The sequence below is a fragment of the Crinia signifera genome, chromosome 2 (genome assembly GCF_055691185.1).
Source record: "Crinia signifera chromosome 2, ASM5569118v1, whole genome shotgun sequence".
NCBI lineage: Eukaryota > Metazoa > Chordata > Amphibia > Anura > Myobatrachidae > Crinia > Crinia signifera.
The window spans coordinates 57,734,254-57,760,062 of NC_139218.1; the positions used below are offsets into that span (position 1 = coordinate 57,734,254).

Below are 25,809 nucleotides of genomic sequence, written 5' to 3' on the forward strand. Positions count from 1 at the left end.
TGGCAGACAGGATGGGGATAAAGGTTTGCTCATAGAAAGGGAACACAGGCTGGTGCAAACAGCGGATGTAGACACAAAGGCTGGCCCAGCAGAAGGGAAAAGTAACTGGCGAAGACAGAGGGTGGGCAGAAATGGTGGTGCAGTGGATGGGAAAGGGGGTGGTGCAGACAGAAGTTGGGCAGAAAGGCTGGCATACACAGAGTATGGGTAGAAATCTTGGTGCAGAGGATAGGAAGAGAGGTAGCAAAAGAATTAGGCAAGTGATGTTGGTACAAAGAGGATGGACAGACCAGGTGGACATGTATGAAGATTGGCTGCCGCCGGCATAGAGAGAGGAAAAAGAAGTAAGCTGGCAGGTGAAAAAAGGGCAGAGATCCCGGGGGAGATGATAGAGGATCAGGGACAATCCTTTCTACAGGGCTCACTAAGGGCACTGGGAGCTGCAGCTGTGCTGACCAAATGTGTGCATAACCTTTATCAGTGGAGATGGCAAGGCCACATCAATTGGAAAGTATTGGAGATGAGAGGAGAGCATGGCTTACAGATCTGTGGCACATACAGTACACTGGCCAATAGCAGCATTTCTTTCATTCTAAACAAACAAAATGTTACAAAATGTCAGGTGGGGGGGGGCTGGGTGTGGATAATGTACACACTTCCCCCTGTGTCTGGCGGCTGAGAGACAGTGCGGCGCATTTATCAATATAGAGCGATGCCGGCGCAATTACATCAGATTGAGGTGTCGAGCTATACCGCCGGAATGTATCATTATAAGGGCGCAGGGACAGGGCTCCGAAAGGAGCCCGTCCCTGCGAAACCCTGACCCTAAAGCCGTGCTGTCTGCGCATGCGCGGTTATGCTCTAACCGCACTGCCGCTTGGGCATCCCTATCCCAGAATGGCGATAGCCCAGGGGTGCGAAGCATTCCCCCATAGAAACCTATGGGGGGTGCGGCTGGCGGCGCTGCAGTCCCCCTTTAATACATTTGGGGGATACTCCATATTTTCGCAAATATTACTTGATAAATGCGGCCCAGTAACCCTTATTCAGATCTGATCGCAGTGCAAATTTGTTCTCAAATGGACAAAACCATGTGCACTGCAGGTGGGGCAGATGTAACATGTAAAGAGAGTTAGATTTGTGTGAGTTTCTGTGCAGGGTAAATACTGGCTGCATTATTTTTACACTGCAATTTAGATTTCAGTTTAAACACACCCCACCCAAATTTAACTCAGTCTTTACATGTTCCATCTGCCCCACCTGCAGTGCACATGGTTTTTCCCATTTTGAGAACAAATTTGTACTGCGACCAGATCTGAATAAGGGCCAGTGTGTAGACAAAGGTTTGCCCAGCAACTCGCTCTAGAACATTCCGATTGGCCAGGCAGCTTCTTCTATCTGCCTCCTGCCAACAGCAATGCAATTTAGCATGTGGCCCAAATGCTACAAATTGTACATCCCCAAATGCAAAGCCTGATTAAGGTCTGAGGGGGCACGTACACAAGGGGCCCATATACAAGTATACACCCACAACACCTGTAGGGGAATATGGACATCAGTGGACCTTTGTGTGCCTACTGTCCTTTACCAGCCTTTTTTATGCAGCATGGGTTTTATTTTTAGATTGTATTAAGTTAAATTAAACACATTAAAGTTAAACTTGACCACAGAGTGCACCGCCCCCTTCAACACCCCCCCACAGCTCAGCTGGTGTACACGGCTATGCAAAGCAGTCCGCAGCCACCCATTCAGGGAAACAAATCTACAGGAACCCAACCATTTTAGTACTGCCTTTGCTTTTATAGAGAGAGAGATTTATATTACTTTAACAAGTCTCTGTGTAGTGTCTTCAGGCAATTGCTGGTAAAATTCTTCCTGGAGGAATTTATAATTCATTTTGATGAACATCGTCTTTTCCACATATTGTGGCAGTAACCTCCTCTGCCGCTCGCTGACCAGGTTACAGGCTGCACTAAACATTCTTTCGGAGTACACATTGGAGGGGGAGCAACTTAGGTAGTATAAAGCCAGTTTGTGCCAGGGCCCCCTCATTGCCTCTTTTTCCTGTCAGTATAGAGAAGGACTGTCTGACATGCCTACTTGGATGCTGTCACCTATATAATCCGCCACCATTGTTTCAATGGTGACTGCATCAAAGAGGTCATTCAAGTTCTCACTCACTGTTTGCGGATGCGCAATGATGAGCGATGTTTTGCGCATAAACATTTATACGCATGTGCAGCTGCTTATTGCATGTGTCCATGGCAAATTGATTATTTACTGGCCGCTCGCACACAGCACTGCCGGTTCCCATGGAAATGCGGTGCAGTGATTTGCTGATGGTGCAGGGAGGGGGGAGGGGAGTGAGCTTCCCGCACAGGGCGCTCGCAGATGTTAGAGACCAGAAAGGTGTCTTACATCTGTGAGCGCTGTAGTAATCATTCGATGGTTGGAGACCATTAGATGATTTCCTCCCCGCATGCAAGCAGCGAGTCGATTTTCGGCGTGCAGCGTTTGGTTGAGTACCAAAGCTGCAAAATTCGCAGCTTTGCGAATCAATCTGAATGACCTCCAATATGTGACAGTAGACATGACAGTAATTGTAGGCAGCTCCTTCAGTCCAGACAAGACACCTCTGGTGCACACTGCTGTAACACTGGATACTCAGCAAGAAAACCTCACTCAATGTAAGTTGCACCCTATAGAGGTGATGAAAGTATGAAAAAGTCCAAAGCAATATCGTCCTGCATGTATAGATGGAGGACATTGATAACGAGCTGTGGGTGCGCACATTGTTAACGATATAGAGCCTACACACTATACGTTATGCGCAAAAGTCGAACAACATTCTGCTCACTTGAAAGGCAAAATTTTCACCTCAAGCCAATATGGCTATGTCCAGCTGGACCGGTTTCCTCTCCTGTTAATAGACCAGAAGGTCCTTCCATCAGTATCAGGAACATGTGAAATAAGAAAGGTCCTGGTTCTCCACTCTGGCCACAGGTATGGCTATGTTACAGCACCTTATTGTACCTGTGCACCACTTTTTTCACCAACTCTCAGGATCACGCACAAATGTGGATGAAGAAACAGGAGACTTCATTGTGTAAAATTGTTTTTATTTTAAAATGAACATGTCGGCATTCAAACTTTCCATAAAACAATTGGACTTGTACCAAAGAACTCCTTGGTGTCAGCTTAATACCACATGATACAAACAATCCCACCAGACATCAGTTCTTCAGTCTGCCTGGGGAAATCAGTCACAGACCCCTGCTATGCGCCGGAAGTCCTACTCACCATACGATCAGGTAACACTATAAAGCACCCCTGTTTCTTCATCCAGGTAAAAAAAATATATACTGTATATACAGATTTTGCCATTTGAGGTCAAGTCCAAAACAGTTTTCTCTTTTCCTCTAATGAACATAATGGGCTATTTATCTGAATCTCCCTCTTCTGAAGAACGGGACTCCTCTGCCTTCTCCGAGTGTTTGCCATCTGTGCTTGTATCTATACAAATAGAAATATAAGAAATAAGACAATGGGGGAAATCTAGCAGACCTACTAAAAAGAGTAGAGAAGTTCACGTGTGTACTGTATACATACAGTACACACGGAATTAATTTTCTATATCACACAAAGCTTTGCATAGGAAGCAATAGTAGTCCCCTCTTCAAGCGTGGGTTTTTTTTTTATTTTTTTTTAAATCTTGTGTCAACACAGTATATAATATATTGAGCTTCCAACCAATCTGCACAATCACTGTATAGTGTGTATGACTGAATCTGTTGTTCATTCAATCCTCCTAGTTAACTCACTGCAAATCCAAAGGGAGGATTCCACTGCCAAAACAGTACTGTTACATGCAATATGGGGGGGGGCTGTGACAAGGACTGAGGGCTGTGACAAGGAATCACATACACTGGACACAGATGTAGTCTGAGTCTTTATTTGTAGCAGGCAACAGCATTCCTGTATGTTCAAACTCCTTGCAGCTTTCAATGGCCCTACCGTAGCCCTTACCCCCAGCCACCTGGGTGGCTTTTCCATCATCAGGAGCAATCAGCCTCTGCCCTGGACACAGATTTGTTAGAAAGTCACAGGTGCTGCTACTCAGCCAAACCCTGATCACATCAGCCTAGGGAACCTGGACTGAATCTAATTTTCTGTTGCTGCTATAAAACCAGGTCCGGATAGTTCACATGCATGTCAGGTGACTGTATACTATTCCTCCCACAGGACATATACACATACATGTATGTAATATATGTGCTGGATTACCCTGGGGATTGGCAGCGCTGAACATACCAGCATAGGTCCTCACACACGCTAAGTCCTCCCCCTTGCACTACATAAATCAGAGCTGCAGCTGCCAATGCAGATAAGCCAATCAAATAACTGAAGAATGGAAGCATCTTTGGTGTAGGAGGTTTTAATGACACAGTATTATATATTTTTTTTAAAACATTTAAAATAGACATGTTTTGTACAAACCTTTTTCTTCTTTATCTGCTTTTTTAGCCTTTTTCTTTTCTTTTAATTTTTGCCTGTAAAGAAGCAGACATTAATTATACAATTGTTTCTTTACAATTGGTATTTTGGGAGTGTGCACGTAATTAATGCCCCCCCCCCCCCCACCCATCTGTAACCGATATGTAAATATAACTCAAAGACATGCACAGAGGGACATTCAATTCTAAATAATAGTGGAAAGATGCCACCATAACAGTTGGGCAATGGCACTAAAGTGCCAGAAACTAATTGTGCACCTCATATAAGTGAGCTAGGAAATTTAGAAACATTGGAGTACTATACAGAACCTACATCAATAAAAGGGGATTTTGGTCCTACCTGTAAAATCCTTTTTTCTGAATCCATGGTGGACACTGGGACAGTGGGGTGTGGGTGGAGCTTCAGCTACAGGCACCAAGTAGAATAGAGTTCTTCAAGTGCAGCCCAGGCTCCTCCTCCTCCACGCCCCTACAGGCTTCAGTTTGTTCAACAGCTTACCCGCAAGGTACAGGAAAAGGAAGAGAAATAGGAAAGAAACCAGCAACCCAAAGGGAGAAAAAGTTTCAGGAAGGTGTAAGCCGACCCCCATTACTGTAGATCAGTGTGCGAGGGCGGGTGCCCAGTGTCCACCATGGATTCAGAAAAAAGGATTTTACAGGTAGGACCAAAATCCCCTTTTTTCATTCATGCCAATGGTGGTCACTGGGACAGTGGGACGTCCCAAAGCTGTCCCTTTTACGGGAGGGAACGCACCTGAGCTGCACTGATGACGCGTTGCCCAAAAGCAGAATCTGCCCTGGCGAACGTGTCAAAATGGTAAAATTTTAGAAAGGTGTGTGGAGAGGACCAAGTGGCCGCGCGACACAACTGTTCTGCAGAGGCTCCCTGATGAGCCGCCCAAGAGGCTGCTACCGCACGTGTGGAGTGGGCTCTGATAGAGGATGGAACTGGCTTATCAGCAGATACATAAGCCTGTTTTATGGTTAGCCGCAACCATCGAGCCAATGTCTGCTTCGTTGCCGGCCAACCTCTCTTGTTTGCATCATAGAGCACGAACAGGGCCTCTGTCTTGCGTAAGGATTGAGTCCTATTAACGTAAACTTTTAAAGCTCTTGTAACATCCAAAGAGCGTAACTCTGGGGAGTCCTCCAACTGGGAGAAGGCAGGAACAACGATATCCTGGTTTATGTGAAAACTGGAAACAACTTTGGGCAGGAACTCCTTTATTGTTCTTAAGACTGCCCTGTCCGGGTGGAACACTAGGTACGGAGATGCACTGGATAATGCTGACAGGTCCGAAACTCTTCTGGCTGAAGAAATAGCCAGTAGGAACACTGTTTTCCATGTTAGCCACCTGAGCTCTGCGGATTCTAGAGGCTCAAACGGTGGTTTTTGTAGTGCTGAGAGAACCACTGTGAGGTCCCAAGGCTGGATTGGAGGCACAAAGGGAGGCTGTATGTGAAGGACGCCTTGTAGAAAGGTCTGTATAGCCATCCTCTTTGCTAATTTCCGCTGAAACAAAATAGAGAGAGCGGAAACTTGGACCTTTAAGGAGGACAACCTAAGGCCCAAATCCAGGCCCGCTTGCAAGAAGGCCAGGATCCTGGACAGCCGAAACTCCCTAGGCGGAAAGTTCTTCTTTGCACACCAGATGAAAAAAGCCTTCTAGATTCCATAGTAGATCCGGGAAGAAGCCGGTTTCCTTGCCGCTATCATGGTTTTTATTACCGGTAAAGAAAAACCCTTCTCTCTTAAAACTTCCGTTTCAAGAGCCATGCCGTCAAAGCTAGTCTGCCTAGATTCGGGTGAAGGCATGGTCCTTGTACTAGCAAGTCCGGACGAGCTGGCAGCCTCCAAGGTGGCTGTAGAGACATCTCCCGAAGGTCTGAGTACCAGGCTCTGCGGGGCCAGTCTGGTGCCAGGAGGATTGCTGTGGTCCCTTCTTGCTTGAGGCGCCTGATGACTCTTGGTAGCAGTGCCACTGGGGGAAAAATGTAGACCAGGGAGAATGGCCATGGAGCCGACAGGGCATCCACCAGATATGCCTGTGGGTCCCTTGCGCGAGCCCCGTAACGGGGTAACTTTTTGTTGACGCTTGAGGCCATTAGGTCTATTTGTGGGAGTCCCCATTTGTTGACTAGTTCCTGGAACACATCCTCGTGGAGCTCCCATTCGCTTGATAGTACCTCCTGGCGACTTAGAAAGTCGGCCTCCCAGTTCTGGACCCCTGGGATGTGTACCGCTGACAGAGCCAACAGGTGATGTTCTGCCCACTGTAGAATGGCTGTTACCTCCCTCATGGCCGCTAGGCTCCTGGTCCCCCCCTGGTGGTTGACATATGCCACCGCAGTGGCATTGTCCGATTGTATCTTCACCGGTTTGGAGTGAATCAGAGGGCCTGCCGACTTGAGGGCTAACAGGATGGCTCTTAGCTCCAGTATGTTTATTGGGAGTAGCGCTTCCTCCCTTGACCAACGGCCTTGGAAGGAGTGTTCCGCCAGAACAGCTCCCCACCCTCGGAGGCTGGCGTCCGTTGTTAACATCACCCACTGAGGGATGACAAACTGGCGCCCTTTTTGAAGGTTTAGAGGACTGAGCCACCATGTGAGCGACAGACGTGTCTGCCTGGACAGAACAAAGGTCTGTGATTTTAGGCTTGGCTGGGAACGGTTCCAGTGACGCAGCATTTCCCTCTGCAGTGGCCTGGAATGGAACTGCGCGAATTCCGCCATGTCGTAACAAGAGACCATCTTGCCTAGGACTTTCATGCACAAGTACACAGAGACCCTGTGCTGCTTCAGGAAGAGCTTTAGGAGGTCTCTGAGGAGTATCCACTTGTCCTCCGGCAGGTAAACCCTGAGGGTTTTTGTGTCTATCACGGCTCCGAGATGCACCATCCGCTGTGATGGGGTTGTTGAGGACTTCTTCCAATTTATGAGCCAGCCGTGGGTCTGCAGGAGGGAAACCGTTAGCTCCAGATGGCCCTGGAGTGACTGTGCGGATTGAGCCAGTATTAAGAGGTCGTCCAGATACGGTAGTAGCCGAACGCCCTGGGCCCTCAGGGCCGCCGCCATGGTGGCCATAATCTTTGTAAAGATTCGTGGCGCTGTTGCCAGCCCGAAGGGGAGGGCTATGAACTGGTAGTGGTTGCTTTTGACTGCAAACCTGAGGTAGCACTGGCTGTCCGGCCGAATTGGCACATGGAGGTAGGCATCCTGGATGTCCAGGGATGCCATGAAGTCCCCCGGTTCCAGGGCCTGCAGGATAGACCTGAGGGACTCCATCCTGAACTTGGGAACGCAGAGAGCCGGAAAGACCCGTCCGGCTTTGTCACCAGGAACAGGCTTGAATAGAAACCTGCTCCTCGCTGAGAAAGTGGAACAGGTACTATGACCCCTGCTGTCAGTAGGGAGTGAATGGAGCTGGTCAGAGCAGCCGCTCTGTCCTTCTCCCGAGGCATGCCTGTTGTGAAAAACCGAGATGGCGGACGCCCCTGAAAAGAGAGGGAGTAACCCTGTGCCACTATGGTGTTCACCCACCTGTCGGTGGTAGTGGCCTGCCAAACCCCGGCAAAAGACAACAGGCGACCGCCCACCTGACGCGGTTGGTGGGCCGCCTGATTCTCATGCTGCAGGCTTGTCGGCCTGTTTAGGGGCCTGACGGCGACCCGCCCAGGACTGTTTGGGTTTGGGGGCGGATGGACGCCTTGCGGCGGGCTGTGCCCTTGATGAAGGCTGACCCCTGGGCCTCCCCTGTGGACGGAAGGTCCGAAAGGACTGAGATCTCTGCCTAGCTGGTGCCGAAGGCAGAAAAGCTGTTTTTGACGTAGCAATGGTGGCTACAATCTTGTCCAGCTCAGAGCCGAACAGTACTTCCTCTGAAAAAGGAAGGGCTTCTAATGCCTTTTTGGAATCAGAATCTGCGTTCCAAGTGCGCAGCCACAGTGCACGCCGGGCAGCAATTGAAGAGGCTGAAATTTTAGAGGAGAGGGCCGCTGCATCTATGGCTGCCTCTTCCAGGTATGTGGCCCCTTCCCTAATGAGGTCCACCGTTGACAGCAATTCAGAGCGACGTGTACCTGAGGATATTTGCTCCTGTAAAGAGTCAGCCCAAGTAGCAATTGCCTTTGCCACCCAGGCTGAGGCCATAGCCGGCCTTGCTGACACACCAGCATTGGAAAACACAGACTTTAGACAGTGTTCAATCTTCCTATCAGTAGGATCCTTAAGAGAGGCCACTGTAGGGATGGGAAGGGTTGTGGCCTTAACTAGGCGGGCCACGTGAGCATCAACCTGTGGCGTCCCATTTCTTACGGTCCGCTGGCGCGAACGGAAAGAAGGAAATCAGTGCCTTGAGGCACCAAGAAACAACTGAAGCCTGTAGGGGCGTGGAGGAGGAGGAGCCTGGGCTGCACTTGAAGAACTCTATTCTACTTGGTGCCTGTAGCTGAAGCTCCACCCACACCCCACTGTCCCAGTGACCACCATTGGCATGAATGAAAAAATGGCATTAAAAGGAGAGGTGATAATAATGGGAGACTTTAATCTACCTGATGTAAACTGGGAGCTGTCTGTTGCAAGTTCCACCAGAAGTAGGGACATGCTGAATTCCTTGCAAGGAGCATCCCTCCAGCAATTGGTGAGGGAGCCCACTCGTAAGGACGCAATGTTAGACTTAATACTTACAAATGGCGACAGAATATCTGGGTGAAATATGGGTGAAAACCTGGGATCCAGTGACCATCAAACAGTATGGTTCAAAATAAAGACAGAGACTGACTCATCGCACACAAAAACAAAGGTGTTAGATTTTAGGAAGGCTGATTTTGTAGAGATGGGAAACTCTATAAGGGATTCTTTGGCAGAGTGGAGGAACTTGGAAGGAGTGCAGGATAAGTGGAAAAAATTAAAAAGTTCCATTCTAAAAGCAACAGAACTTTGTGTCAAAAGTGTTAGGAAAAACAAAGCCATTGTGGTTTGCAAAAGAAGTAGCATGTATTGTGAAAGCAAAAAAGTTGGCCTTTAAGAAATTTAAGCAGACGCAGAAGAATGAGGACAAAGAGGTGTATCTTGTTAGACAGGAGGCTAAGATGGTAATCAGATGTGCAAAAGCACAGGCTGAAGAGAAAATGGCCCAATCAGTGGGTAAAGGGGGGGGAAACTTTTTTTTAGGTATATAAGTGAAAGGAGAAAAACAAAAAGTGGAATAATTAGACTGAAGACAGAGAGTGGAAGTTTTCTTGAGGGGGACAGTGTAATAGCAGATAATATTAATAATTATTTCTGCTCAGTATTCACTGCTGAAAGAGAGGGGAAGTGGCCACAGTTAAGTTGCAAGTATAGTCAGAAAACTGAGGGAGAAACAAGTACATTTACAGAGGAGAAAGTCCTCACAGAACTCTCAAAATTGAAAGTGGATAAATCAATGGGGCCAGATGGGATACACCCAAGGATACTAAAAGAGCTTAAAGGGGAGCTGGTAAAACCAATAACAGAAGTATTCACTAGCTACTGGAGTAATCCCAGAGGACTGGAAAACAGCGAATGAGGTCCCACTGCACAAAAGTGGAAGCAAGGAAGAGGTAAGCAACTATCGACCAGTGAGCCTTACATCAGTTGTAGGGAAATTGATGGAACACTCTTAAAACAAAGTTGTAGAATATCTCAAAAGCAGCAATTTACAGGATCCAAAACAGCATGGGTTTACTGGGGGAAGATCATGTCAAACAAATCTTATTGACTTTTTTGACTGGGTGACTAAAGTAATTGATCAAGGTGGGGCTGTAGATGTAGCTTATCTAGACTTTAGTAAAGCTTTTGACACTGTCCCACATCGCAGACTGTTAAATAAACTTGAAAGCTTGGGATTGGATTCTAAGATAGTTGAATGGATAAGAGCGTGGTTGCAGGACAGAAAACAGAGAGTTGTAGTAAACGGAGTACAGTCAAAGGAGGGAAAGGTTACAAGTGGAGTACCCCAGGGATCTGTACTTGGACCGGTGCTTTTTAATATCTTTATTGGTGATATTGCAAATGGAATTGAGGATAAAAATGTGCCTTTTTGCAGATGACACAAAGGTATGCAACAGGGTAGACACACCAGGAGGGGTAAAACAAATGATTGAGGATCTAGGCAGATTAGAGAAATGGTCAAGAGAATGGCACCTACAGTTTAATGCCAAAAAATGCAAAATCATGCACTTGGGTCTCAGAAATCCAAAGACTCAATATAGTATAAATGGCACTATAATGGAAACTACAGAGGAAGAGAGGGATCTAGGTGTCACTATTTCAGGGGACTTAAAAGCAGGTAGGCAATGTAACAAAGCAATGAAGAAGGCAAGTCAGATGCTTGGTTGCATAGGGAGAGGTATCAGCAGTAGAAAGAAAGAAGTAATAATGCCACTGTATAGGTCATTGGTACAACCTCACCTAGAGTATTGTGTTCAGTTCTGGAGGCCATATCTCCAGAAGGATATAAATACATTAGAGACTGTACAAAGAAGGGCAACTAAAATGGTGCATGGCCTACATCACAAAACGTACCAGGAAAGACTAAAAGATCTTAATATGTATACTTTAGAGCAGAGAAGGGAAAGGGGGGACATGATAGAAACTTTCAAATATATCAAGGGTTTTAACAGGGTACAGGTGGGAGACATTCTTCACAGGAAGAGGAGCAGCAGAACACGAGGACATGCACTGAAACTAGAGGGAGGAAGATATTCAGGGGAAATTGAGGAAGAATTACTTCACAGAAAGAGTAGTAGAAGTGGAATAACCTACCATCAGAGGTGGTAGACGCAAATACAGTAGTACCATTTAAACATGCTTGGGATAAGCATATTGATATCCTTACAAAAAAATAAGGATCAAATATGGTTTGAGGTAACATGTTTAAAAAAGGGGCAGACTAGATGGGCCAAGTGGTTCTTACCTGCCGTCAAATTCTATGTTTCTATATGTGCACAGCTGAACATCACGGAGAACAAAAAGTCCCCAGAGACAAAACCCATGATACAAGACAAGAGATTTCTATGTTTCATGATTGTTCCCTTTTAAAAAGCTGATGGGCAACCAAAACATTTCCCCTACTTCATGTTTTAGTGTGTGGAAATTCAGGACTGGCGACACTGGTGCGACATCCAACAGACAATCCAGAAAACTAGACATTATTGTTGTTGAATGAAGTACAAGAAGATTACCGTTTCAGTCTGCGCTTTGCTGTTCTCTCCGCTGCCTGGATTTGGTTTTCCTTTAGTTTCCTTTCAAAGTCTTCATCTAGTTTTTGCTGTAATAGAATGCAATAATACGTTTAACTATAGTACATTTGTTCTTCAAAAATTGTTCATTAAAAAAAAAAAAAAAAAAAATTGTATTAACAATTAGATCAATATGATAGCTACACACATTATAGAAGATACACATATACATGCCTTGGAGGTTTCATGTATTAGAGTCTGGCCAGATATATGTGTATGTTTAATTTTCCTTGTGTATTTTCACACATACAGAAAACACAAAATCCGGTGTGTTTTGTATTAAAGATTACCTACATTAATATAGGTCAATGCATAAATCCTGCAATCTATCTTCTGCCTGGCAAAGCCCACAAATTAGCAGCGATCAAGGAGAATTCAGATTAAAACGCTACAACAACAACCAAGTTATTAGCTTGTATGATAGATTAAAAGTAATTACATGCTCCGACATGACATCCATAAATTCTTGTCTTTGATACTCCCTGCGGCGAAGATGACGATATACATGGAACTCACCACTGCCGGCCCCAGCACTGGATCCTGAAAGATTAAAATGTAAAATACTGCTCTATAAAAAAATAAATCTCATAAAAAAATAAAAATATATAGACAAAAGAATAGTTGCCAACAGTGGAATTGGGAGAAAATAAAATAAGAAAGGGGACACACACTGGATAACGGTTTCAACTAACTTATACCACCCATATATCAGAAGTTTTGAAAGTCTGGGAAACTTTAGTACAGTCAGTAAAAAGAAATATTCATGTTCAGACTATTATCTTCTAAACCGCACAGCTGAATATTAGCTGTAGTCTCTAGGGCTGTGTACACCCCCCCCCCCCCCCGTGTGTACGGGGCTTAAAAGGTGTCCATACACTGCTGCAATATGGCCTTTTTTCAGGAGATTGTGACGCATTGCTGCGACAGATCTCATGAAAACTGGCACATCACAGGTGGTTTTGATGCGCCTCGCATCTCAACCGCAGATGTCACTGGCTGCCACAAAGATTTGTCTCAGCCCTAATAGGATCGCATGAGATACATTGCATGGAAAAGGCTGCATACAATGTATCATGTGCGAAACTGTCCCCCAGGAAGGTCCCGCCCACATTGCATGCAACCAGTTGGTGAGATACATCTCAGCAATATATGGGCACCTTAACAGAATAAGAAACAGATCAGTAAGGTGGAACACAATCTTTTTCAAGCCAGGTCCCCAAATTTGGTTTTGAAAGTGTTCAGAATGTTATACCTTTTGAAATGTGAACTGTAAGGTCCATCATTTTGGCAATACCCCAGGTTCTGTGAGACCTGTACAGAGAAGCCCCATGCCTGCTTAGCTGGACATAGTTTGTAGCTGCCAAAGCGCCTGCTATTAAATCTTGGCAACTAATGTGTAGGAGACATAGACACTTAACTTTCAGCCTGATTCAGGCTTGTTCATTGGCGGCCGAAGTCAGCCCAGTTACAATTGTGGGGGCGGGGTGTCTGCGCATGATAGAGGAGTTCGCACACCAAGGGGTGGGGAGCTGGGCATTTCCCTGGGAGCACAGACGGGCCAATGTCTGTGTGGGGTAGGTGGCTGATGTCACCAGGGGCGGTAACTATCTCTGCGATAATTGTTCTTCTGTTTGGGTTAAAATAGGAACAGACTCTCCTTAACTGCTGCTAAATTGTGGAAGTGGGTGATCTGTTATTTTATTGCTTTTTCACCATGGTTTGATATTAATGGTGTCATTTTATTTTACCATAGATTAAATAATATGTAAAGATCATCCAATTTATCATCAATTTTATTTTTCTAGGATAATTTAGCGCTGCACTTTGTTTTTTCTTCTGAACCCACCCCCTTTTCAGTGGATAGCGGCTGAAAAAAATAGGATTTTAATACCTACCGGTAAATCCTTTTCTCGAAGTTCTTATGGGATACAGGGAGTCGTTCTTAACGATGGGGAAAAGAGCTTATCCGAAGGAGGAGACAGGCACATATAAAACTTTATACAGGGTGTACTGGCTCCTCCCCTCTGCTCCCCTCCCTCTAGCTTCAGTTAAGTGAACTGTGCCGAAGGAGAAGAACAATATGAGAGGAATATGTGTATATTTACCGTGGTGAGATTCATCCAGCACACCCAACATTCAACATAACAGACCACATTAGCAACCCCAGAACCTGGGAAGTCTAAGGGCCTAAGAACATGTCAACATGACAACTTCTTTGAACTGTGTTCCCACTGGAACAATGTATAGGAATTATCACCTAAGTGACAATTTTACACTCGTAAACCTTTAAGGTACACTATGTAACAGTAAGTTACCTAGGTAACCTACACCCTTATGTCCGCCAGGAACAAAAAGGGTAGCAGAAGGACCCAGTATTGGTCCACATCTCACAAAGTGAGCAAGGCAAACCTCCGCACAGAGGCGGGCGCCCTGTATCCCATAAGAACTTCGAGAAAAGGATTTACCGGTAGGTATTAAAATCCTATTTTCTCTATCATTCTTATGGGATACAGGGAGTCGTTCTTAACGATGGGGATATACCAAAGATATCAGAACGGGCGGGATTGTGCGGAACCTATTGCCGCAGCACCGCTTGCCCAAACTGAGTATCTTCAGTGGCCAGAGCGTCAAACTTGTAGAATTTGACAAAAGTGTGTTGGCCAGACCATGTGGCTGCTCTACACAATTGTAAGGCCGAAACTCCTCGGGCAGCCGCCCAGGATGTCCCCACAGAACGAGTAGAGTGAGCTTTCACCCCAACAGGCATAGGCAGCTTTGCTACCACATAAGCCTGTTTAATGGTTGCACATATCCATCGTGCAATAGACTGCTTGGAAGCAGGATGCCCAATCTTTTGGGCGTCATAGAGGACAAAAAGTCCATCAGTTTTGCGAATCCTCGCTGTTCTCCTGATGTAGACACGGAGAATCCTTACCACGTCCAAAGACGTTGGCACCTCAGAATGAGGCCCACCAGCATGAACCACAATTGGCTGGTTCACATGGAACGCAGACACCACTTTGGGTAGAAAGCGCGGGTTAGTGCGTAATTCTGCCCAGTCTTCAAAGAATATCAAATATGGACTCTTGCAAGTCAATGCCCCTAGCTCCGAGACCCTCCTAGCCGAAGCTAGGGCTAGTAAGACCACTGTCTTCCAAGTTAGATATTTCAGGTCAATTTCCTCCAAGGGCTCAAACCAGGAGGATTTAAGGAACTTCAGAACAACATCCAAGTCCCACGGTGGAGTAGGGGCCACAAAAGGAGGCTGTATATGCAACACTCCTTGCAGAAATGTCTGCACTTCAGGTATATTAGCCAGTTTCTTTTGGAAAAAGACAGATGGTGCAGATACCTGCACCTTCAAGGAGCCTAAACGTAGGCCCAGATCCAAACCAGATTGAAGAAATCTGAGAAATCTCTCAAAGTTTAAACTCTGATGGAGTAAACCTTTCCTGTTCACACCAACCCGCATATCTCTTCCAGATATGTTGGTAATGTGCAGCCGTAACTAGTTTCCTTGCACTTGTCATAGTTTTGATGACTGATGTGTGAAATCCCTTTTGTGTCAGGGTCTGCCGCTCAACTTCCAGGCCGTCAAGCGCAGCTGTTCCAAGGCCTGGAAGACGCACGGACCTTGCATGAGCAGGTCTCTTTGCAGAGGTAGGCGCCACGAATCCCTTTGCAGACTTAGAAGTTCTGGGTACCACGTTCTTCGTGGCCAGTCCGGAGCCCCAAGGATCACCTCGGCTCCGTCTCTTATCTTCCTCAGCACCCGAGCCCCTAGGAGGATCGGTGGGAAGACATACATCAGGCTGTTGAACGTCCACGGTATGGAGAGGGCGTCCACTCCTTCTGCCTGAGGGTCTCTTGCCCTGGAGAAGTACCTGGATACTTTCCAATTGTGTCTTGATGCCATCAAGTCTACTAGTGGGGTCCCCCACCAAGTCACCAGAGAACTGAATATCTGGTAGTGTAGACTTCATTTCCCCGGGATGGAGCTCGTGGCGACTGAGGAAGTCTGCTTCCCAGTCGTCCACCCCGGGTATGAATATGGCCGAGAGAGCCTGACAGTGACTCTCTGCCCAGGACAGGATCTTCGATGCTTCCCTCATACAGGGCCTGCTATTGATCCTGCCCTGTCTGTTCAGGAATGCCACAGTAGTGGCATTGTCTGATTGGATGCGGACCGCCTGACCGCTGAGGAGAGGGGCCGCCTTCAGAAGTGCGTAATACACAGCAAGTACTCCAGGTTGTTGATATGGAGGCGTGTTTCCCATAGGGTCCACTTGCCCTGAAAGGACTGACCCATGGTCACTGCACCCCATCCCGTGAGGCTCGCATCCGTGGTGACTAAGACCCAATCCTGGATGCCAATCCGACGCCCTGCCAGCAGTTCTGGCGTGTGGAGCCACCACTGTAGCAACAGTCTGGTCCGAGATGACAACACAATCCGCCGATGCATCTGGCGGTGTGAACCGGACCACTTTCCCAGGAGGTCGAGCTGGAAAATCCTGCTGTGAAACCTCCCGAAATGGATAGCCTCGAAAGAGGCTACCATCTTTCCTAATAGGACAATGCACTGGTGCACCATCACCTGGGGGGGGTTTCAACAAGTCTGTGACCAGTTGTTGAATGTCTACCACCTTGTCCTCTGGCAGGGACACTCATGAGAGGCGTGTCCAGCACCATTCTCAGGAACTGGAGTCTCTGTGAAGGGATCAGAGAGGACTTTGTCAAGTTCAGGAGCCACCCTGACCCAACAGGGTCTGTATAGTAACCTGTAAGGCTGTCTGCAATTCCTTTTGCGACCGCGCCTTTACCAGCAGGTCGTCCAAGTATGGTATCCCACAGATACCCTCTTTCCTTAAGCCACCATCATCTCCACCATCACCTTGGTGAATATGCGCGGGGCTGAGGACAGGCCGAACGGCAGCGCGCGAAACTGATAGTGATCGTTCAATAGCGCAAACCTCAGGTATTCTGAAGAGGGGCCCATATTGGGATGTGAAGGTAGGCGTCCTTCTCGTCTAAGGACGCCAAGAACTCCCCTTCCTCCAGTGCCGCCATCACGGCCCGCAAGGACTCCATCTTGAATTTGGTCACCTTCAAGAAGGGATTCAGGGATTTTAAATTCAGAATCGGGCGTACCCGTCCGGTTTTGGAACTACAAATAAATTCGAGTAATAACCCTGTCCCCTCTCTAGTGGAGGGACCGGGGTTATCACCCTGGCCTGTACCAGCTTTTGGGTTGCTTGCTGCAACACCACTTGGTCCTCTGGGGATGCTGGAAGACCTGATTTGAAGAACCTCTGAGGTGGCTGTACTGCACACTCCAGCTTGTAGCCGTGTGTAATAAGAGCCTGTACCCCATGCATTGAGGCACGAGGCTTCCCAAACATGGCCGAAGAACGCCAGTCTGGCTCCCACCTCTGCCGGAGCTATTGGTGGAGTCCCACCGTCATGCTGCGGGTTTGCCTGCAGCTGCCCCGGATGGCCGCTCTGTGCCGGCCGAAGCAGAAGGCTTCCTGAACTACCTCGGGAGCCTCTGGTTGCCTTTAAACCACCCCTGGCTTTTGGCAGGATTAGCCGGTCCGAAAGGACTGTTGGGTGTGATAGGAAAAGGGACGCTTGGGCGCCTATGGTGTCGAGGGAAGAAGATGGGCTTCCCTGCAGTGGCTTTGAGATTTAACTCATCTGAATCGCTGCCAAACCACCGTTCCCCGTGAAGGGAAGGTTTTCAACACTTCGTTTGGAGTCAGCGTCAGCCATCCATAGCCGAAGCCTTAGGAGTCTGTGACCCAATACCGCCATGGCTGAGTTATGGCCGTTAATGGCACCTAACTCCTTCTGCGCCTCACACAGAAACTTAGCTGTGTCCTGAAAGTGGTGTAATTTTCAGACACCTGCACCACTGTCATATCAACCTTATCAGGGTTGCGTGCATTAATGGTAACTGCACCGTTAGTGCTTTATTCAAGCACAACTGTGAATCTCAGTAATTAGAATCACACACACACACAGACACACCCAATCCACAGTGTAGTTGGTCAGGTATGCGCTGAGGATTAGAGTAATCACCTTGCTTCTCCAAAGGAGGAAAGCAAGCATCCACTACACCATAGAGGTGAGGACATCTTCTCCAGCCTTGTCTTTTATGGCTGGATCAAGCAAACTCCTGGGAGTGTACTTACTGCCCCCCTTGTTAAGGGGACACCTCGTGACAAGTCACTTGTGATAAGGCAGCAGGAGTGAAAACATTCTTGCACCACCTGCAGGTTAACTTTCTCAACATGTTGGAGAGAGAGCCTTCCCACCCAGACACATTGACACAGACTATGTATGACAGTGTGTAGTAGGCATTATGTGAAGCATTTACCATTTCAGTGTCTGCACCATAGCTATCAAGCCAGCGGGATAAGGACACAGAGACACTGACACTCTTACCACAGCTCTGAAGGGCTGGTAATGCAGTGTATAAAGCACCCCCGTTATATATATATATTTACATATAATATGTCAATTGAAGTGCACTCAAGGTAACACTTACTAGCGCTATTAGTTATTTGCAGATTTCCTGCCCTGGCCTTTTCAGCACCCAGGGAGGGAGCAGGTTTTGGCGCTTTCTGTCTCAATGGTGCTTCAGTTATAGTGCAGAGGCAGTCTGTATGCAGGTGACCATGCGGTTCGAGGTGGCCACCGCAGTCGCCATATTCATGCTGCACGCAAAACCGGGGACTCACATGAGGGGGACCCCGGTTTTGATGTTGCTGGTCTAAACACAGCAGTTAGTGACATGTGCTGCTCACATGTTTGAGCTTGTTTCTCTGCACAGCAGGAACCCTTCCCCCATCACCCCAGCTGCACACAGGTGTCATGTTACAGTGTGAGACTGAACCTTGTGATGGTTGCTAAAGCAAGTGGGTTTATCAGAGAAACAGCGGGACCAGTATTTAACTGTGCACATTGTGAGGTGCAGGTAGCAGATATATATATATACTGTACATTTAAGACATATATATACACACACTGTACATTTAATACATGCAGATTATACACTGTATAACAGGGCTAACACTCTGACAGAGATAGCACTTTAATCGCTGCAGCACCTACACTGGAAAGTGTCATGTGCCTTCTGCCCTCTGCAACACATACACTGTGGAGTGTCCTGTGTTGTCTGATGGCTGCTCCTGTAGCATGTAGCCAAAAGCGCGCCCACAGAGCACTGGTCCCGCTCTGGGTAAGCTCCGCCCAGCGTAATGGCGCCGGAGCTTACCTGCGTTTTATACTGAGACTGACATTGGGGAATGTCCAAACCTCTTTGGTAACTGCCCTGGACAATACAGGAACTGTACCCTGTCCCAGTGTAGGCAGGGGGTTACGCGGTCCCTGTGCAGGGCACCGCCATACCGCCGCCATCTTGCCGCACAATAACCCGGGGACCCCACGGCGGGGGACCCCGGGGTAATACTCACCACTGACGTCTTCAGACTGGACTAGGGGTGTGCGGCGTGCCAGGGGTGTGCGCGCTGCAGCGCAATGCCCGCGGTAACATCACCCACTCAGGACGGTGGTCCTGTGGCAGGGACAGCTCGGTACCTTGAAGTGGCCAGCAGCTGAACCCTTCCCCTAGTCTCCCACGACGCAGGACTGCTGTTAAGTCCAAAAAGCAGCCCCAAAATAATAAAGAAATAAAACAGAAGATAAAAAACTCTCTGGAGCTCTTCCTGATGTGTGCTTCTCCTGAGGCACAGTTCTCAAACTGAAGCTAGAGGGAGGGGGAGCAGAGGGGAGGAGCCAGTACACCCTGTATAAAGTTTTATATGTGCCTGTCTCCTTCGGATAAGCTCTTTTCCCCATCGTTAAGAACGACTCCCTGTATCCCATAAGAATGATAAAGAAATAACAATTTACATTTTAATTGTGAAGAAGTTTGTGCATTATGGGGTATATTTCAATTTTAAATTGTGAAGAAGTTTACACATTATAGGGTTTATTTTACGAATTATGTTTTTTTGTCTGCTGTGTGTTTCACCAGTGTCAAACATTACCGTATTGAAAGACAGGTGGTTCTTCACAGCATTTGTGACTTCGGATGCAGCCATAATACGCCCCCCCCCCAAAAAAAAAGGAATGCTCGCAGGAGGCATCTAATGGAGAAAGACACCTCCTGGCAGCATCTCAGATCATAGGACCGGATCACCATTGCAGCAGCCCACTCACATCTGTGTCAGAAGAGGCATATACTGGCCTTGCTACACTCACAAAATTGGGCTGACATTTCTGCTTTCCCTGCCCTCAAATAGCAGGTCAATCACGCTGCGAATTGGGGGCAATATGTGGAATCTTGCTAGACTAGGGGCCTTATACTGGTTCACTCTCAGAGGCCAATTCCTTCTCAAATGGACAAAACCATGTGCACTGCAGGGAGGCAGATGTAACATGTGCAGATAGAATTAGATTTGGGGGAGTTATTTTGTTTCTGTGCAGGGAAAATACTGACTGCTTTATTTCTACACTGCAATATAGATCTCACTTTGAAGAAAAGTGTCCATTTGAGATGGAATTTGCCTCTGAGAGTGACCACACATGTGTGCATGCACGGTCCAACAAACATCAGAATGTTCAGGAATAATTGGGTTTATGTATATCTCTAAACCAGGCCCACAGTGCTCAATTTATGGGGAGTGAGATTTTTTTTTGTTTTTGTAAGAGGTTTCTAACCTGCTCTGTTTTCTCACTGCACTCCTACTCCATTTTGCAGCTCTGTTCTTTGCTGAAAACCAATGTCAAAATACAAGTCTGCTCATTATTTAAAAAGAATGCTGTAACCCAGAGGTTCCAAACGCGGTTCACAAGGCACAACAAGAGTCCACATTTTAAGTATATCCATTGCTCACATATGGTTAAATCAATTTGACAGAGGTACCAAGTCATCTGTGGCCAAGCATTGATATTCTTCATAAGCTGTGTACACATGCATTGATTTTTGTCTATTTTCGATTGATTTGCTTATAGAAGCAAAATCGAATCCACAACGAATGGTTTTTAGGACACTTTCGATCTGCATTTGATTCGATGTGCGCTCCCGTTTTCTCAAAGTCGAACAGAAAAGTCTACTGTGAAGCCAAGGAAATATCGAATTTGAATCAATAAATCAAATGTGTACAATGTACCATGAATGTAAATCGAAATCGATATCTAATGCAAAAGTACAGATCTAATGCCAGATTTAATAGAAAATCGAATCAAAAGCAAATCGAAGTGTGTGTACATAGCTACATAGTACATAGCTATACCTGGACCGCTGGGGTGCCTTAAAGAGGAAGTTTGGGAACCTCTGCTGTAAGGAAAAAGGAATTATAAAAATGTTCTCTATAGTAGTAGGTGCAGGCAGGAGTGTGAAACCCATCATTTAAAGGTTGTCTAAAGCAAGAACTCCCTTCAAAATCAACAACGGATTGGCGCTGAACAATATTTAGGTGTGGACCAGTCTCGGACCTGTAATCTTGCCTATTATACAAATCATCGCCACTGTTTTCTGTATATCAATCAGACGTCCATTTTATGGAAGTCTTGCCCATATTATTCATAGCAAAAGAATAAAATCAAAAGAACAATGTTACTATTCGAAAGATTAAGATTTATATTTACCCATAACATCGCGGACAAACTCTGGGGCGCTCCGCGGCGTCCATTCTTTTGGCCTCTCGGGTATTGGAGCAGGTTTATCCTGTAGGCAATATGTTCTAATGGGTTAGACTGAGCCAATAAAAAGAGATATAAGATTGTGAGGTGACCTATAGAAAATAAGTGCACTGTGACTTAAGGACCATACACAATGGGTTATTTTGAGCTGAAAGCAGCTCAGTTTTGTTGTCTGACCAGCTTTCAGCTCAAAAGTCGCCCAGTACGTATAGTATTACCAGCAGATAAGCGGTGAGGTGAACGGGTTTCCATAGCGTCCTGCTATGGAAAGCCATCCACACCTGGGAAAATAGTTTTGAGGTGTGTTTGCACTGAGCGGTTTTCCCCACCATCACTGTCCATACATGATGGGCAATATTGGCCAGTGTGTATGGACCTTTATGCATATAAGCTTAGCAGTGGTTGCACAAAGCTGGAGTAGTGAATATGTTACAGACTGTGAAATGGGGGCCGATTTCGATTCAGCACACATGCCATCAGGCACTGCACAGATGATGCACACAAAGTGAACATATATCATACCTCCCAACATTTAAGTTTTCCAGATTGTCCGAAAAAGGGCAAGGCCTTAGCTGAAAGGGCGTGTCTTCCCAGAAATGTTGCTGCCGTGAGCCACGCCCCCTGTTTCTCTGTATTATCATACCTCCCAACATGACCCTCTGCAGGAGGGACACAATGCTCTGCTCCTGGACTTCCCTGGTAATGTATGATTGCCATCACCTGTGGTGAAACACCTTTCTTATCAATTACCTAGCTCAACACAGGTGATGGCAATCATATATTAAGAGGACAGTCCAGAAGCAGAGCATTGTGTCCCTCCTGGAGAGGGTCATGTAGTGAGGTATGCATTATGGGGGCATGACCAACGGTGTGAGAGCTGCAGGCCATGGCCCAAGCCCCTGGTCTCACTGAATAGATGCTGTATGCATGCTCACAGCGTCTATTCCCCTCTTCTCTGCTGCATATATTGTCATAAATGCATACATCCCAACTGTCTCGATTTTCATGGATCAGTCCCATATTTTTGGGACTGCTCCACATCCCACCCAGGGCCAGCATTGTCCCACGGGGTGGGTGCAGTTGGGAGTCACCCCTGCCTGCTGAGCAGGGCAGCAGTAGGCATGGGGGGACTCAACTGCACCCACCCCACGGGACAATGCCGGCCCTGGGTGGGATTCGAAGCAGTCCCAAAAAGATGGGACTGTCCTGCGAAAAATCGAGACAGTTGGGATGTATGCATATATGACAGTGATAACAATGCCAATTTTCCTCTCACCCCATTGAGGTGCAGGGAAAACCCTGTGATGCTGATGTGCAGGCTATGTTTCTTTCCTTAATTCCCAACCTTTATAGGTAGATTTACTAAAGTTTCTAAAAATAAAATAAAAAAAAGGGTGTATATGTTGCTCATTATCACCATTCACATTCCAGGTAACATTTTTTAGGGTCCACAATATAAGTGTTAGCTAAAATCTCATTGGTTGCTAATGCTATGGGCAGCACGTCCACTAATTAGAAGTTTTAGTAAAACTCCCCCTCAGGTGTCAGTGTTACCTAGTGTTAGGGCCAGGGTTACTACCATTTGTCATTATTTTATTAGCTATTTATATCAGCTCACCGGGTTTCTCATCAGCCGCTCCAGCCTCAGCCTCTGTTCGTCCGTGGCATTTTTGGGAATAATCAGCGGCTGCGGCTCCTTTTTAGGCCGGGATGGCTTGGGAGCACCAGCTTCTGCCGCCATGTTATCTTCTTCGTGATGTTTACATCGACGCGGACTGATGACGACGGAAACAATGTCCCGAGCGCACCACCTTCTGTGAGCCGTACTACTTTATGTTTAGCAATGGTGGAGGCCATTTTATCGGAGACCGACAGCTGTATGGAATTACTGTACAATGAATGAGACAAAAAAGGTACAAAATATTGCGCGCTGACAGAAATCAATAGCTGTCCGGTCTCTAGTATATGCAATTCAGAGTTCAAATGCGAAGGGCGCTTATTGAAGTGAAAGTGTGATTAATATACAGGAGGATCTGAAAGTGCTACTGTTTAATGGTTTTTATTAATGCCATGCTTGTCTTTGGAGTCAAGAGATAATAAAGGTTGCCAAAAATGTTCCTTACCACTAGGTCTTATAGGTTTCAAAATCTGTCACATCTAATTCTACACTATATATATATATATATATATATATATATATATATATATATATATATATATATATATATATATATATATATATATATATATATATAAATAATTATAACCCTAGCCAAGTTAGATAAAACCCTCTTTTCCCCATTCACATTACAATGGTCCTGGAAACAAAACCAAAGCACTGTGTGCTTCGAAACACTGTCATCTGTTGGCAGCAAGTGAAACTACATCTAGCTTTCAAAGCATTTGCTTCAAGTGGGCTTACACTGCCATCTGTTGGCAACAAGTGAAATTACATCTAGCTTTCGAAGCATTTGCTGCAAGCGGGCTTACTAGTGAACATATATGTCCTTTTAAAGTAATAAGAGTCTGCAAAAAACTGCAAAATGAATGATAAATATCTGCATAGCCCTGCTTTTGGTTATGGGCTATTTCATATCTGCAGATATATCTACAGATGGATCAGGCAGCGTGTTCTCCATACAGACTAGGGTTACCACCCGTCCGGTAATTGAGCCCAGTGTACAGTACACTATACAATGTCTGGGAACATGGGGCACCCACAGTATGGCAGGCCACAAGCCACAGGCACATCACCTGGCTGCGGCGGCGATGACAGTGACATCGCCCAGATCCCTCGGCACTGCTGCTGAGTGTACGTCAACGCCAGAAACGTGCAGGCAGTGAGCTATGTGCATGCGCAGCGGATCCAAGACTGTGAAGCCGAGCACGGCCTTGGCTGTTGCATGCACAAAAGGCACTCCCAAATGCTGGGGCTGCACCTGGCACCATTTTACAAGGCTGAAAGGCTGGTGCACCTCTGACAGTCACGGCACGGGGTCACCACACACCAAGGTTTGCTGCTGCCTTGTCTCTCTCCAATCTCCAGCCAGCCAGTCCCAGTGTGCCACTCCCTCTTCTGACCCCCCCATGCCCCATAACAGTGCAGTCAGTAGTATGATGAGTATGTAATTGTAATGTGTGGCATGCATTGATTGTATTGACTGTGTCTGTGGCAAGAAGAAGACAGACAGTGTGCAGTGCTGTGTGGGCGCTCCCCACAGTGGCTGCCGCTGCCATGTGGCAGGCGGTCCGAGGGGCCCTTGTCCCCCTGGCCCCATTTGCTGCCCAGGGCTCAGGCTGCAGTGTCCTAGCAGTGCCTGACTAGGACCCCCCATCCTGTGGCTGCCGCTGCCTGCTGTGTGGCTGTCTCTGAGGAGCCATAAGTTGCCCCCCTGGCCCCTGCTGCCCTGACCTAGCTAGAGGGCCCTCCAACATGGTACAATTTAACAGGCGCAATGCGATGCACGCTCCTGCACACATCACACTGCACAAAAAGCATACCTTCCAACTTTGGTAGAATGAAAAGAGGGACATTCAAAATTTTGAGCGAGTGGCTTATGCTTGCGCCAGCCATCCTGCGCCTTTGGGGTTGACAAATTTGTAAGAAAAATATTTATTTTAAACAAATTAGGGAGCCATCATGACATCTGAGGAACTCCGACAAGACTTGGAGTATGTAGAGGTCCTGCAGAAGAAGTTTGAAGAGTTTCAGACTGATCTTGCAGCTAATGAAAACAGGGTTAATGAAGTTAATCAGTTCACAAGCAAGTTGGCCCAGGTGAGAAGTCCTACAAGCTTCTGACCCTTAATTTAGAAGGTTTAAAGCCCAAGGGCTGCATTTATCAAGGGAATAATGACCAAAAAAATTTGAAAAATGTCCATTAACGTAACATTTCAGTATCCCACAAATGTATCAAATGACCATCGCATTTATTATTGCAAAAAGCACGACACAGTTATCGCATTTGTACTGTTTTTTGCAGTTCCTAGGTTTATAATGGGAACTGCGATGTTTGCAAATGTATCAAGATCCGAAAGTATTTTGCTTTCGGGTCTTTTACAGCAAAGGTATCGCAATGCTGAAGCCACGTTGACATATAAAAGGTGCCGTTTCCTCCCCGCCGCCCTGCTCACCCGCTTGCTGTCTCTTCTCCCGGCACACTACTATTATGGAGCCGAACACCGGCAACCTCTGCATGGACTCCCCTGACTCCACGGACTGCCCAAGCATTAAAAAAAAAAAAAAATGTTTCTTTAAATGTAACAATTATTTAAAATAACTTGGGGAGATGAATGCAGAAATTGTAAAACTATATTTTGCCCGA

General features: G+C 46.6%; 1 protein-coding gene across 1 annotated transcript; it reads right to left on the bottom strand.

The window, feature by feature from the left end:
- Window positions 1-3,102: 3,102 nt before the first annotated feature.
- Window positions 3,103-23,320, bottom strand: PRKRIP1 (PRKR interacting protein 1). The gene is made up of 6 exons (XM_083172194.1): window positions 23,103-23,320; window positions 21,431-21,509; window positions 12,216-12,316; window positions 11,720-11,805; window positions 4,498-4,550; window positions 3,103-3,513 (listed from the first exon to the last, which is right to left on the bottom strand). Exons 1-6 carry the CDS (start codon window positions 23,223-23,225, stop codon window positions 3,437-3,439), a joined length of 519 nt encoding a protein of 172 aa, XP_083028320.1. The 5' UTR covers window positions 23,226-23,320; the 3' UTR covers window positions 3,103-3,436.
- Window positions 23,321-25,809: the final 2,489 nt, after the last annotated feature.